Source organism: Calidris pugnax, unplaced genomic scaffold (genome assembly GCF_001431845.1).
Source record: "Calidris pugnax isolate Ruff unplaced genomic scaffold, ASM143184v1 scaffold69, whole genome shotgun sequence".
NCBI lineage: Eukaryota > Metazoa > Chordata > Aves > Charadriiformes > Scolopacidae > Calidris > Calidris pugnax.
Window position 1 is genome coordinate 342,245 of NW_015090859.1, and position 16,629 is coordinate 358,873.

Here is a 16,629-nt window from a genome sequence, read left to right on the forward strand (position 1 = left end):
TTCACTCACCACTGCAGCAAAGACTTTCTCAAGTATCTGTTGCGAGTAGAGGAACAAAAAAGTCTGAAGTATCTTGCTCGCCAGTCTTTACACTAATTATTCAGAACTTGAAATTCAGTTCTACTAAAGTAAACTGACCTATTTCCTAAAATAGTTATGACAGTAACTTAGGAAGGTAGTAGATGCCAATTCTTTTCTTTAAAATACTATCACCACTTCCAAAATATGCATTTTCAGAACTAGATACAAAGAATTGATGCCAATGTCCAAATATTTGGGAAAACCAATAAAAACAGTTCTTCCAGATTTCAGAAGACAAGAGTTTTACAGAGGTCCTTGATGATAGATGCAAAAAAGGAGGAGATAAAAAAAAATAAGAACCACACACACACATTCTTTTTATTCTTCTGTATTGTCTGTCTGAATGGAAATGCCTAACCATTGACTGTCAATAACGGTTCAAAATGGATGCTTTTGAAATAAGTCTTCTGTCTTAAACAAAATGACCAAATAAAAAAAAAACCATGCTGACTCCAAAGTATGACTTCTAAGATTACCCGATGATAGCCCTTAATTGTGTAGCATATGCAACCTAAGCACGCATGGGGTAAAATATCTAAAACCAAATAAAATGCTATAATATTTTTTTTAATAACTGAGTTGAATTAAAATTGTATAAACCATCTATTACAGCTTGGAGTAATCCACAGCTTCAATAAAATTAGCTGAGGGACATCAATTTAGTTTTTCTATCATATAGCTTTAAAAATGGATGGAACACAGAGTCCTTAGAATTAAATTAACCTTTACTCTGCCTTTTCAACATGAAATTTTTTCAAGCACTCATTAATTAGGAGAGAATTTCTTAGATAATGAATAGCAGAGAAAGACTACTGAGGAGATCAGTAACAAAAGAAAAGCAAAATCACCAGAAAATGTGATTATAGCTATCAACACTGATGTTAAATCACAACCATTGTATTAAAATTTAAAAGCAATACTACTCTGGCTTCAGATAAGCAACAACAACAACAACAAGTTATCCTTGCTTTATCTGTTAAACAAAATTAATTTCTGCTTGTAGCACCTAAGGTTTACTTGAGAATTAGTATCCCAGTACTGTCATCCAAGAATAACATTAATTGAAAGCACACATTTGTACTAACAAGAGACTTAAACTGTATTGATTTGCAGCACACATAGATGTGCCCCAAGTCCCAGTGCTCCCTGCTATGCCTGCTACCCACTCAGAAACCAACTGACCCCCTTCCAGCCTCTTCTCCAGCTACAACTCTCAACAACTGCAAAACTGAATTTCGCTACAAAGCCATACGCCATTAATACAGAATCACTACTACCCCACATAAAAAGCCCACACTTGCAATAAAACCAGCAGTCCCACCCTTCCCTTTGCCTGCAGCTGCTCATTGCCAGGTAGAACTACAATCTGTGCTGCTGCCCAAGGAGACACATTACTTTTCGGCTTCATCAGTTCCCTAACCAAGCAAAAATCTGTAACTTTCAATTTAAAACGGTTCTCTCATCCAGGGAACTAGCTGCCCAAAACACTTAAGTATGCACAATGGGAAGAAGCAGCTCAGACTGCCTCTCTCACTAGCAGTGCAGAATGACCATATAAAGTCACCAGGATAAACTTTACCCATGCACATTACTGTCCTGTTTGCTACCATCAAACTCAGCCCTCTGATCATCCTTCTGCCTAAAATGCAGTGTTGCTTCCCCCCTCAAGTAGAAAACTTGCTATTACTCTACATTAAAGATTTTCAGGTAACACCTTACATTAATGTCAAAACATCTGTTGCCCTTTTATGCTACAGAGAAGGAAAAAAATACATATACTTGATATTATTATTGGTTGATATCTTGCAGACTGATTTAAGTGTATCTCTATGAAAAATGTCCAAAGATTCTTTTTGAAGAAAAAAAAAAACAAATTCAAATCCTACAAGGTGCACTCATGCCATTTCCTGATTTAACAATAATCTCAGTATAATTTTGCAAGAACGGTTTAAAAATGCAGGTATATTAGTTGAATAATTGCTAGCTCATGGCAAGAAAGCATACAGAAGATTCCCTTAGTAGAAGGGCCTGTCTGCCCTGCAGTGATTCAGTCCTAAACAAAACTACAGGACTTTCCAAAGTCTAAAAGCTAGAGGCCAAATTCTTAGTTAGCCATCCGATTTATATGCAATAGAGAAAAATTAATTGCCCACCTATATGTCTGGTTTTTTCTCCCAGGATTACGGAGTATAGGATGACCCTATCCTTTTCTAAGCATCTTCTTTATCTCTAAACTGCGTCATCTGGTCTCGTTTTGTACCAGGCAGACCGAAACAAAAGCGTAACAGTGTACACTGTGGTGGATTTAGGAAGAAACTGAAGACAACTTTTGACATAGATTGATACATCTGATGCATGCGTGTTGCTGTACCGCTTTCTCTTCATGGAATCCCATACTGGGTGAACATGCCCTAGAACTTCCACATCCTGGGAAATCCCGAGTTCTGAATTGCCACTAGGAGAATGCATGACAAATATGTTCCACAATGAGATGAAAACTAAACTACAGTTAAAATACATACTTTGTGTGTGCGCGTGTTGTGTGTGTGCATATGTCTATTTCTCTAGTAAGATCATAAAGTAGAATCCCTTGCAAAGCGATAAAACAACAGAGTTATATGTCATTCATGTTCTCACTCTCAGCCAAAGCAGAACCAAAAATATTTAGAGTAGGTGGCTAGAAGCTAAAATCCCCCAAAGCAGAATTACTTTTGTTTTATCCTGATGGAAAAATATTTTCTCAGGATGCTAGGACTCACGGATCTATTTCCTTTTCCTTTGGAAGCAATGCTGTTTAAAGGAAGTTCGGTAAGAGAGGGCACAACCTAGAAACCAAATATTTTTGTGGTTTAACACAAGCTCCAACATCAAAACTCAGAGTAGAACAATATGCTCCATGAAACTGTCCCATTTTATAGTATCAAGGCTCTTTAGCCATCAGTGCTTATTGCACAGTAACTTCACAAACACTTTAATCTGGCATAAACCAACACCATAGCAGAAAGAAGTGACCCTGCTCTACCATACCTTTGTCCCACCATACCTCCTCCCCCTCACTTGCTCTGTGCTATTGAGAAAGTTCAAAATGCAAAATACATCCACAAACAAAATTTCAAAAGTACCAAACATGCTCGTCAATCACAAATGTGGCAGAGACAGCTGATTTGGTCCTTGTTATCTTGAAGAAACATCTTACAAACAAGAAAATGCAGAAAGAAAACTTAGCAGAAGCTCTAGTAAAGCACAAAAGAATAGGCTAGAGGAACAGCAAATGCATTTAAGTTTTTAAATTCCTCAAAATTTCAACAAATTAAATTCAAATGATGAAAGGTTTCTTAAAACAGTTTAAACATTTCACTTCACCCAGTTCACACAGCCCCATAACAGGAAGAAAGTTAAGCATTCAGAAAGTACAAGTAATCACACTAAACACTGCTATTTTAAAGCTTTCAAAACAAATCAAGATATGAAAGTTTAAAACACCAATGCAGCCTATCTTAGAAAAAGCCATGCCGGCAAATTGTTCTGTTTCATGGCACTTGCCTCTTCAGTTACCTACAATAAGGTCTTCACAGTGCTGCAAAGCTTTTTATATGTCAACCTTCCAGCAGTTCCAAAACTTGACAGTGAATTAGAAACAAGCTTAATTAGAAATATTAGGGCACTCATGGAGGGTACCCTATCCAATCACACTAAGATGTTAACAGTTTGTTAAAAGTAAAGTTGGTGTGATTCTAATATTTTTACTCTTTTTATTTTTAAACCTTGTTGTGCTGCTTTTTTCAATGTTCTTGTCAGATGCCTGTCTCTTTCTTTTTGATTTGTAAATAAACAGGTGATGAACTGCAAGCTACTTGCAGAACCAATTTATTCTGGACTTAAGGTATACCAATACCAAAAATCATCCCCAAACCAAACATGCAGATATAGAAAGGTGGCAGAGGATCTAAAAGCTGCAAGGTGCTTCAGAAAGTAAGACAAATTCTTAAAACTCTGTTTCAAAGTCTTACCTTGCTGTCTAGGCTTTTCATGGCTAACAAATCTAGGGTTTTTAGGGAATGGCCTGTAGGTGAAATGAAATAGAGGCAGACATGGATGCGAGTATCATGGTAGCTAAATAAAGAACGTTTAATTTTCAGTTCTTCCTGGAGATAGGCTTCAAATTGTGCATCTATATAATCCACTATCGGCTGATAGCTGTAAGAAATAAAATTTAATAACCAGAGATTAGCTACTCCTAAACAAAGCCAGACTAAGCAAGGAATTCCTCTTATATTGTTTTGTGGATTTTTGGTTTACATGTCAAAAGGCTGCTCAAGTATCTACTCAGTACAGCAGAAAATTAAATGTATGCTGTAATCTTAATTTCTAACAGACTACTCAAGAAAGATTTGTGCACCTAATGCATTTCCTAACTACTATTAGTGAAAAAAGCTACATAAAGTTAGTTATGATTATAACCGATCTTCCCAAGTGATGTTTTATGAATTTTTGCAATCAAGCTGTGCAAATGCAGAACTCTTAGATACAAGGAAGGTACAAGAAACTCTTAGATACAATACAAGAAAAGAAGGAACATGCAATTACCAGTACCAAGAAATAGGACCTCCTTTATCTTCTGAAGATGAAGTACTGTACATGAGAGAGCTCTTAAACAATAGACAAAAATTGAAAAGGAGGAATGTAAGAGAAGAATGTAAATCTGATTTGCAGCAAGTAAAGTTTAAGTATACTTTATTCTACTTAAAAACAGATTATAATCTGCTTTCTAAAAGAAGTGTTGCTAGATGTACAAGCAGCATGCCCTTATGTTTCTGCTGCTACACAAAGTTTATATACCAGATAAAATGCTATGAAAATTCAGTAGTTGTTACACACAAAATTAAAAGGAGGACTAAAAGGCAGCTCCTACACCACACATCAAAGCCTCTATGCTATTATCTACTTGCACCTCATTCATCCAAATCACTATCAGTAGCTATTTTCCAGTCACATTATAAACCATAGTTCTCATGATAATCTCAATGTGACTCTCTAGTCTTCATTTATAATTATCACCATTTACACACAAAAGTTTGCTAAAATTCTTTACAATTAAGGTGAAAGAAACAAAATCTGCTGAGATACAGTTCACTACTTTAAAATCTTGAATTCATAAAAGCAGAGACTCAAAAAAAGTTCTGAAAGACACTAGTGTCATACCTTTGCATCTTCTGATTAAGCTGTTCAACATAAAAAGCAAAGTAATCCACATGATGTTCATCCTAGTTTAAGGTCTTCAATATGTTCCAATCAAATTTTTAAAAACCCTATAGATCTAATCTACAGAATCCAAAGTACTTTATAACCTGTTTTGTTGTTTAAAAAGTCTCCCATTCTAAAAGTCCTTCTCCCTGCTTCCTCCACCCCAAAAGAAATTCTAGTGACTATTGCACATTTTATTTATATTCATTTATAAAAGATTATATCATAAAAAAAAAGGACCAGAGTTCATCTGATTTTTCACATCATTTCCTGGATGAGAAGAAAAATATGGTTACTTTGGTACACAGAGGAAACAGTTAACCAAATATTTGAAACACACGTAAGACAAATATTTACTACTACTAAAAATCAACTTGCAGTTGAAGAACAAAACTTCTGCACACCATAGCAACAAGAGGGCACTTACCTATTTTCTTTGTTTATCTGGTCACCAAATCCCAGCGTATTTACAATGGTCAGCTTCAAGAGAACATTGGCTTCCTGGAGTTCGTAAGTCTGGGCTCTAAGTTTTACACTTGGCAGAAAATGCGATGACACAGGGTCATCAAAAGTGGTGTTAAACAAACTGTTCATCAAGGTTGATTTCCCACTTCCAGTTTCCCCTAAAGTTAAACAGAAGGGTTGGGGAAGATATTTTGCACATCAAATAAATACCTACTAAGCATAGAAAGTGTTATCACAGCAACTCCACAAATTAACACACAATCTTGTCAACTGATTTCTCTGAGCAAAATGGTTGCCTGCATTCCTTTCCATAATGAGCACTAAATATCTTTTAGTTAATTTTTTCACCCTACAGATAAGAGATAGTAACCTGCTAATCAGTAATAAGCAGAACAGTCTCCTGATGCTTTGGTACCTTTAAAAAATGTGAACTAATTTCCTACAGATTTTAAAAAGCTAAGTAATTAGCTGTGAAATCACAGGGTTCAACACAGAGTTTTTATTAATAAAGGTAAAATACTAGAGTAAGCATTTGATAAGTACAGAAAGCAGTAACACCACCTTGGAATTTTAGGATTTGTTGATCTGAAGCTTTTTATTACAGAAAAAACAGCATGTAGCCAAGTTTACTCAAAAGAACTCAAGAAACTGCCCATAAATCAATAAAAACACGGCACCCATTTTCAACATTTTTGGTCTTCATGCTGTTTATGAAAATGCTAAATATAAAAACAAAGGATGGATAGAAATAAGCAAAGCTGGGGGAAGGGATGGAATTACAGTTCATGCTTTAAATCAAAGAAAGAGTTTAACACTGCAACTGGATTTAAATTTCAGTGACTTCCTAAGGACGGATATATTACTAAAGCCTTAAGCCACCCAGATACTACTCACCAATGCAAAGAATGTTGAAGCAGAAGCCCTGCTTGATGGATTTTTTAACCAGTTGATCAGGTAAACTGCCAAAACCAACGTGCCCAGACAAGGGCAAGGTTCGATAGCCATCATTTTTCTACAGAAAAATCATTTTAAAAATACATTAGTGAGGTGAGTTGCAAAGCAATGAGCAACAGCAACAAAGGAACTCTATTAGGACGCTAGAACTCGTTTCTTATGATTTACACGGAACCAACAAAGACAAAAGTCTGCAAAAAGATCTGTCAGTTCAACTTTATTCCAAAATTTTAGAAAACATTCAAATCAACTTTGCAGGACTATTTGCAGGCTCAAAGTGAAGTCCATGTTTTGCAAAAAGCTATATGAACAAAATAAAGTAAACAAGCCCAAGTGAAAACCATATACAGAAAACAGATCACAGTTGGTTTGCTCTTAGAAATGAAGGAAAAAATATTTTAAAACTATTTAAGTGTCAGAGTTCGAAACACAGACCATAATCACAGGAATGTGATTATGTTATCAATCAGAATTCATTCTGAGTAGCTAGAATTGAAATTGTTATTTATGTAAAATAATACAGTACATGTATTATTAGAAATGTCTAGAGGTGCACATTCAGTTTCAAACTTCAGCTAGCAATCTAGCATCAAGACATGAGCATATTAAAAATGTATAAGATTAAAAGGAAATATCTTAGTTCACACAAACAAATTGTATTTATAAACAAACATTCCATGTCAAAGGGGTAAACAGTGACAGGTCCATGCTGTCCTTTGTCTTACATTTCCAATCCACATGCTATTACTGGTTCCTGGGAACATGTATATAGCCAACAGTAGGAAAATTTTTATTTAACACCTACAAGCCCATAAAAGTGTCACCTTTTATAACAGACATGCATGGCAAGTTTCAGATTTCTTGTAGCTAAAAGGATATGAACATTTCTGACAGCAAATACTTGTCATTTTCTTGTATTGCACAGTATTGTGTGGGACTATGGACTGCACTAACTCTCATTTTAGACTATTATAATCAGGTAACTCCATTCTAGATTAATATAGCGAGGAAAAATGTGTTAGCAAAGTGAACAACTTAAAGATAAGACAGTTTAGGGCTATAAAAAAAAAAATGTTCATCCAAAGCATGTCTGAAAAAGAAATCTCTCAAGGTATTCTATCATATGGAAATTACTATTAAAAAGGGCTGAGAAATACTGAAAACTGTCAGTATCCTCTCCATTTAAAGAAAAAGTGCATCTGAGACAGAGTGGCAGCACAGCTAACAACTACAGTTACATAGTCTGATACTTAAGCCACCCCTATTGGCACCAGTAGAAGGAAGTTCCTCTAAAACAACCCATTAAGCCTCCACAGCAAAAGCCAGTGCAAGAGGCTCAGCATAACCACAGAACAGAGACCTTTCATCTTCATGTCACCAGCCTAAAACCAGAACGTACTAGGCTACCCCCAAAATCCCTGCATAGCCACGTGGTACTCTCCAAGAAAAAAAACAGTTGGCTTGAATTTCAGTGGACAAACCACCAACACCCACAACCTTACTGACCATTTCCAGAAGACATTAGAGTAACCACCATGGTACTACAGCTGTATTTGCTGTACGGAACTAAGTGCAGAAACGGACTGGAGTCCTCAGCCATTAACTCTGTAACTTCATTTTCTAAAAGAATGGAGAGATTAATTACAACCTAGCAATTAAACTCAAGAGTTTACTCTTTTCTGGAAACAAAAATCAATAACTAGTTCTTCCACTGTAATATTGGCTGTTTATCACTGAAAATTTGACCAAATTTCTGTATGAAATAGAGGACAATAAGAAATAATAAACATAGAAAACAAGGTGCCTTCTATGTCTCATGCCCCACTCTCAGGAAAGGTGGAAGAGGTAAGTGACTCAGATTTGTAAAACCCCAACGGCGTGGACTAAGGTGAGATAAATCTCGAGGTCCATATACAAACTTTTATTAGTTTCCCAAAATGATTAGTGTAGGTCTTAACAAGTTTACAATAATTGGTGAGGTATAAAACAAATTATGGCAAGAGATGAGTATGCATTGTGTTACTTAGCAACAGCTATACAACAACTTATGGCAAGCGGTACTCAAGGTCATTACTTTGCAGTACTAACTGTCACTTAACAACTCTTTAGAGAAAAGAGAAACAGAGGGCTAGAAAAATGAAAAGATAGAGAAAAGGACAGAGATAAAGAAATTGCTGGTCCTGGTTCCAGTGTCTTTTTCAGAGAATCTTCCCAGACATAATCTTCTTCTTTCTTGGGAAAAATCTTCCCAGGCACGATCTCCTTCTTTGTTCTCCCTAAGGGCACTTATTTTCCCCTTTTATGTTCGCTGAATTAGCACAGTCCACCCCCCTTGCCAAGGACAGTCTCATCTCAGGTTTCTCCCTTCTCTCAGGTGACGTGTAGCATGATTGGGGTGGAGAGACGAGTGCCATAGTCATATATGTTTAGCATGATCTCTATAATCTTCGTTAGCATATGCAGGCGTGTGCACTTGCACATGCGTTTCATGGATAAGTGATCACTTATCGGACACAATGACCTCAAGAACAAAGAACTAGCAAGCTCACCACACAAGTGGCAGAACTATCCTGTCTTCACAAGGTGGTCTTCCCACTGCTTTTCAGGAGCCCGTGAGACTCATTAGTTCTTTGAACGCCAGGTCTGCATTATTTATCCCCTTGCAAGTGTCTGAGGCATCCCACTGAAGGCTGGAGGGCCTTCTCCCCCTCAGCAGGGAATTTACAGGCCATCTCTCACACTCTGTGCTTTGCTTAGAAAGCTGTGGTTATGCTTGTACACAACAGACATCTGGCTGTATCACTGCTTAAAAATCCATTTCAGGTGTCCCAGATGGTTAATTTCTCTGTATTTCTAAGGTTCTCCAAACATGCTTCTTACGGATATGTACTGCAGTCAGGAAAGAGAGTAACAATTTCTGCAATAAGTATTTATGCAATTGCCAAGATATTCTGAGACATCTCAAATTTGCTGCTATTTTAAGACAGGATATTTCACCTTTCTTCAGCACATAAAGGTTAATTTAATGACACTACACGGTTATGAGTGAAAATTAAAACCATTTTTCTGGAAATATAAATATCTAAAAGTCCATGGCAAGCTCTACGTCATTTCAGACACCAGACAAAAAACTGACATGACAGAACCTGGTGCTTAGGAGAACTTTCCCCAGTAAAGAAATTATGTTTTATGCACAGTTTTCTTCATCACGGTCCTTGGGGAGGAAAAGACGTATCATCTTCACTTTGTGCATGCAGAGATGATACAAAGCTATTAATGGAGATAATAAAGGGAAAGACCAAGAGAACAAGAACATGAATCTCATTCACCCCATATGTAATTTAGCACCTTAACCATAAGATCACTCTTTCTAGTTCTTTCTGTCAGAGGTAATGACCCAGTAAACCAAAAACATTAACCACCACTCCCCAAAACCTCATACATTTACCAGCTGAGTGTGACCCAACAATAAGAATGTAATGGGAGAACAGACATAACCACAGGATAGGGGAGAACAAGAATTTCAAGCAGAAATAATATTATTTATACCATTCATGAGAACACATTTTAATGTCTTGTCCAAAAGTTCTTGCTTTAAAGAGAAGGTTGGCAAGGATGATCAACAAGGAATAATTCAGGGTCTCAAAAAATATTTTCTTCCCATAAAATAGCACAGAAACAGCCTGTAAAAGTTATTTCAAGAAAATGGCCAGAGTTGACCTGAACACAGTACATACAATGAGGAGATTTCTGGTAGCACACACATGCAAATAAATACCCCCACACTACATTAACAGCAAAATTGTAAATGCTAGAAAGAGCTAGAAACAGGAAGATCCACTTAGTTGTCCCAAGACGCAATGGAGTCTTCAGGAATCAGCTTCGCCGAAATGCTGCAATAAAGGCTCTTAATTTAGACTACAAAACTTTCATGAAATATTGTGCAGCTCAACTCGAAACAGTCTCAGTCACACTGATTTAGAAGCCTACATTCTTGCATTTTTATACTTCTGTTCTCCACGCAACAAACCTTACAGGACCAAGACCTACTGTTCTCCAAATGGAGACTCACCTCCCTCCACCTTCCTTACAGAAGACTCGCTTTGTGAACCTGTTCCATCTGACATCACTTCGAGCATTCTCTTAATAGAAAAGCAATAGCTTACGTTTTTCTTTCTGAAATTTTCCAAGGGCATCATGTGTCTCTCCCTCAACACGAGCACCACACACAGCTTCACTCTGCTATGGTCTAACAAATACACAGAGAAATTAAATCCACAAAACTGACCACGTGACGCCTGCATTCTGAGTACTTCTCAGAGAAATAATATGTCATCTGGTGGAAAAACAAGTTACTACTGTATCACCAGTATAGAAAAATGGTGACAACTCAAAAATTAAGAAATACAAATCATGCTGAAAGCAATTAAGTCACCAGACTAGCCAGTCTTTTCAAATTAGTATCCATTGGATGAAGCAGCTAAATTATGCTTGAGGACAACATCTCATCCAGCTGTATTCAGTGAATAACTCAAAGCTTGTAATCCAAATGCTACAAGAGCTGTAATATTCCCGTAAATACTTCCTGTTTCTCACCACTTTCTCAGAATTCATACTCTCATCAAAATAGCACGCCATTTAGATAGCTTGGGGTGGTCCAAATCACATCTCGCTCCTTCCCTCTCCCACTTTTTCAAGGGTTGGTTGTCTAGCTTTCATGGAACTGCATCTCTATTTCTGCAAATTCAGTTAATTAAGTATATTGGTTTATATAAATTTGTCTTGCCCATTAAAAACAGCATGCGAAGAAAAACCACTGCCTGAGACATTAACATTTCAAAAACAACATTTCAAAACAACAAAACATTTTTAAATTGTTTTTTTCTTTCAGAAACAAACTAAAAAGAAACCTTAATTATCTTTTAAATTTGCCACGTATTTCCGAGTAAAACTGCACAACACTGGGCCATTCCACAGCAAAAGCTGGGTCGCAGGCTACCTGCATCTCTCTGCATAAGTCCCCAGCAGAACCAGACTTGCAGTCTGGGCAAATAACTACTTGCCATCCTGCTTGTAGAGACGACTGAAATTTGCTCTCCAAAGCTTGAAGAAAAAAAAAACAAAAACGGATAATCTATGTTCACGTGCTTAGTTAGGAGGTGAGGGTCCTGCCAGTCCCAAGCAGCTACAGAGGTTGTGCAGAGACCCTCAGAAGGATGCCTGGGCATCAGCCACAAGGGCAGACAACATCACATTAATTTTCCCCTTGGATACTCCAAACGTGACTCTTTCAAAGCCCTGAGTTTTCCATTACCATGAACAGCTGTGCACATTCATTAAGCCAGAAAATCTGCTTTAATCTTTCAATACCAAAGTGCATTAATCTCTTCATTAAATTGCTTTCCTATATAACCAAAGTTACATTTAATCCAGTTAATGTCAATATTGCTATCACAGGAAGGAAGTCGAAAACTAAACAGATTTTGGAAGCAAATGGGAAAATACTTTGCATTTTTGGGTAGTTGAAATGTAAAATGTAGACACCTGTGGTAGGCATGCATACAATTGACATCTCTCTATGTCGATACACACGTGAGAGAGAGAAAGACAGAGAACAGATGGGATGAGTAGAGGGAACAGAAAGCAAACCTTGGTAAAATAACACAAAAGAAAGAGAGCAGAAAATACAGGAGGATGAGATAGAAAAAATACAATGAAAAGTTCATTAAGATGCTGAGTAAAAAAGGAGATACATTAAAAATTACATGGAATTAATGCATCAGTCTGTTCTATAAAATAAAAAGCAACACACAGGAGTCAAGGACAGAACTAAACAGCCCCCATAAAAGGTGTGTAGAAAGATAAGTATTGATGAGAAGACAATTCAGTGAAAACTCATTTGCCAAATTTCACTCATGGTTGTCAAGTATGACGGAAACAGTAGACAACTTTTAGGGATTGGTCGAAACATCAGGAGCTCAGAATTCTTCTCTCAGCTCTTGGAAATGAGTTGTTACACGGCTTTCTGGTGCAGCAACTATTTTCCTTTTGTAGCCCACTTCAACACACGAGACAGCTGGTTGCCTTAAACCATAAGTCGTCACAAGATTTCCTTACTACATGTATATATGGAGAGTCCTTGGAATGAAACTTTTTAAAAAAAAACAACAAAAACAACAGAGGGGAGGACCTTTTTGCCTTATGTTTGTCTGAAGAAACTTCAGGCAGGACAGAATCTTCCTGAACGACCTGAAATGACCCAGGACAGACAGAGGAAAAAGAGACAACTTCTGGGCTGTATTTTGAGGCATTTAGAAACAAATAAACAGTCACACTTTGCTAGTTTCCTGGTTGTGATGAGGTGATTCTACAGACAGCAGGGTATTCATCTGTAAATGCCACTAAGGATTTTCTTCACCAACAGGTGTTTAAGTAACTTGAAAATCTAGCACATGCAGTACCTGTTTTCCGCATTGCCTATGGATAGATGTGGCAAGAGGCAGCAGGTGGAGAATCAAGATTGATGACAGAAAAGAAACCAGTTCCTCACAGCTAGCGCTCCATGGGCCAGGCAAAGGATGATGATGACAGTGCTGGTTTGGATGGGACTGATCAGCTACTGCTACACAGGAGAAAGCCTTGCGCTTTGTGGTCCTCTCTTGACCTGCGTGTTGCCAAGGAAGGAAAAACAAAGAAACGGAAATCTGGTGCAGCCCTCCGAGATGGCCTCGACACAGTAAAATATGCTGGTATCAGCACTGGTATCACAACTGCAGTCACTTTTGGAAGATGTGCACCTCTTTGGCTGTGCTGGCTCAGCAGTGCCTGTTGCAGTTTTAGCACAGTGTTTCCTGAAGAGCACTCTTCACCCCTGACCACATCACCCCCTTGTTGTTGATGGTCCTTGTCTGAATGAGAAAGCAATGCTCGTCTTGGATGCGACAATGGCAGCTGCTACCAGAAGGCCTCTTCAACTGCAACAATGATTTATTTTTTTCCCCTTCCTTTTTAATTAGTTGACGAAAAGCACTGTATGCTTTTGTACAGTGGCAATAGCTGCCAGAACTTTCCCAGAAGTCAAATACTAAATGCTTTGTGCAGTCTGATTGTAAACAGATTTATAGAGGGCTGCATTCTGAGAGCGATTTTACATTTCTTTTGCAAAACAACGGAAAAAAAAAATCTTCCCCATAATGCAGTAAGAAACACTTTAACAATTATACAGCATGTGTTAAACTAGGAAATATTATTTGATGGCAATATATTTTACATCATTATATTTACATCATTTACATTTATATATCTAACACAAAACCACCCTTCTCCATTACAGAAATATGTTATACCCCTGTTTTTACAGTATTCTCTGTAAAGCTTTCCATGTACAGGCTTCTCTCTTCCCTTACCAATTCTATCCACTTAGTGGACCCTCAATCCCGCTCTCACTTGCTTTTGCTGGTTTACTGCTTTTTTTTTTAACATTCTTCATGCAAACATTAACCAGCAAAATAATTTTGTCTTGTTTCTTGTACTTTGGCTCTTAGGTTTTTTTCTTTCCACATTTTTTCTGTCCCCTATCAGACTCAGCCTGTCACAGAATCTTCTAGGTTGGAAGGGACCTTAAAGATCATCTTGTCCAACCGTCAACTTAACTGACAAAAATAGACACCCACACAACAAACAAGGAACATCATCACTAAACCATACCTCCCAGCACTACATCAACCCGTCTTTTGAACACCTCCAGGGATGGTGCCTCAACCACCTCCCTGGGCAGCCCATTCCAATGTCTGATAACCCTTTCCGTGAAAAAATTTTTCCTAATATCCAGCCTGAACCTCCCCTGGCGCAACTTGAGGCCATTTCCTCTTGTCCTGTCGCCTGTGACTTGAGAAAAGAGACCAACCCCCATCTCTCTACACCCTCCTTTCAGGTAGTTGTAGAGAGCAATAAGGTGTCAAGTACTGACTCTCCACCTCGCTAGATACATATGTTATGTATGAAGGGAGAAAGCTTATATAAAGTTAATGTATTGTGATACTTTATACTGCAACTGCAAAGGATTCATACAGGCCTTACAGAGAGAAGGCCTTGCATCCAGAGAGAATGTGTGAAATGGAGCTCTCTGGGCGGGAGCCCCGACAGAAAGCAGGCTATGCTCAAGTTGTGAGCAAGCAGGGGAACATGAATGAAGCCCTTTCACTCTCCATCCGAGGTTGGCCGGGACGTGGTCGGGCCCTGTGATGGCTCCAACAATGGTCCAACAAACAACTCCTTCAAGCAGCCGAACTCAAAGCAGCCCCTCATCCTTCTCGCGCTCCTGCTCCCACGCTGCTTCCTCGGGTGCGCCATCAAGAAGCCGAGCAAGACACTGCCTGGGATGAAGACTACTCCAAGGAAAGGAAACTTCAAAAGAAAGAGTAACAGTCGTTTTCCTTTTATTTATTTTTTTTTTTTTCAAGTTCTCAGGGCAGCTTCACACTCAGCTCTACTGGCACAACAGCACAGCGGCAGCAATGAGCAGAGAATCACCAGAGGCAGGTACCTCACCTACCTTCCCGCTAGCAGAAAACACAAAAGCAGGTAGGGCGGAGGAACTTTTTTCCCCAAATTCCTCCCACTCCGTGTTATTTCTGGAACCCCTCTGCGCTCTGCTGTTGCTGAGGTGTAAAACCCATGCCGTAAATACACCGATCTATTCCACGCTCACAACCGGAGCCGGTTTCCCAGCACCCAGGCGTGGATGGATTGGGCGCCTTCCACGCGTGGGGCTGGCAGCCCTGCCGTTAGGTGTGGAGAAAAGGGAATTCCTTTCACCAGCCCAGCTTCAGCGCCACGGCTCCTTCCTCGGGATACGCGGTACCGGAGCTCTACCAAGGGCAAGGGCTGGAAACGAGACCCTTTAACAACAAGTTTCTTTAAAAGCCTGGTAACTGTGGGGTGCTTGGCCCTGCACCGAGGGAGCCTTCCCCCGCACCCAGGGAGCCTTACCCCGGCACCGAGGGGGTCTTCCTTCCCCCGCCCCGCCAGCTGACCCACAGGCCGTTACCGCCGCCCCCCAGTTCAGCCGCCAGACCCGTCCCCTCACACCGCACCGGGCTGACACCCACCGCCAGGTACCCACACCCCAGGGGCCGCCCAACCGCCACCGCCGCGGCCGTTAAACGGTCGGCGGAGCCCCCCAACCCCGCACAGGCGGAAAGGACTTACCGGCTGCTGACCGGCGCGGGAAGCAGCCATAACCCGGCCAGGCGAGGAGGGAGAAAACCGGGTGGAAAGGGCGCGCTGCCCCCTCACCCCCAGTTCAGCCGCCAGACCCGTCCCCTCACACCGCGCCGGGCTGACACCCACCGCCAGGTACCCACACCCCAGGCGCCGCCCAACCGCCACCGCCGTTAAACGGTCGGCGGGACCCCCCAACCTCACACAGGCGGAGGGGACTTACCGGCTGCCGACCGGCGCGGGAAGCAGCCATAGCCCGGCCAGGCGAGGAGGGAGAAAACCGGGTGGAAAGGGCGCGCTGCCCCCTCACCCCCAGTTCAGCCGCCAGACCCGTCCCCTCACACCGCGCCGGGCTGACACCCACCGCCAGGTACCCACACCCCAGGCGCCGCCCAACCGCCACCGCCGTTAAACGGTCGGCGGGACCCCCCAACCTCACACAGGCGGAGGGGACTTACCGGCTGCCGACCGGCGCGGGAAGCAGCCATAGCCCGGCCAGGCGAGGAGGGAGAAAACCGGGTGGAAAGGGCGCGCTGCCCCCTCCCCCCCAGTTCAGCCGCCAGACCCGTCCCCTCACACCGCGCCGGGCTGACACCCACCGCCAGGTACCCACACCCCAGGCGCCGCCCAACCGCCACCGCCGTTAAACGGTCGGCGGGACCC

At 40.4% G+C, this 16,629-nt stretch overlaps 1 protein-coding gene across 1 annotated transcript in view; it reads right to left on the reverse strand.

Moving 5' to 3' along the window:
- Positions 1-16,266, reverse strand: part of LOC106889289 (septin-10-like) — a 33,817-nt gene extending 17,551 nt beyond the window's left edge. Inside the window, exons 1-4 of the mRNA XM_014944176.1 lie at positions 16,190-16,266; positions 6,685-6,802; positions 5,753-5,948; positions 4,092-4,278 (exon numbers count right to left, since the gene is read on the reverse strand). Coding sequence (XP_014799662.1) covers positions 4,092-4,278; positions 5,753-5,948; positions 6,685-6,802; positions 16,190-16,219 — 531 coding nt within the window. The 5' untranslated portion in view covers positions 16,220-16,266. The remainder of the gene's footprint in view (positions 1-4,091; positions 4,279-5,752; positions 5,949-6,684; positions 6,803-16,189) is intronic.
- Positions 16,267-16,629: the final 363 nt, after the last annotated feature.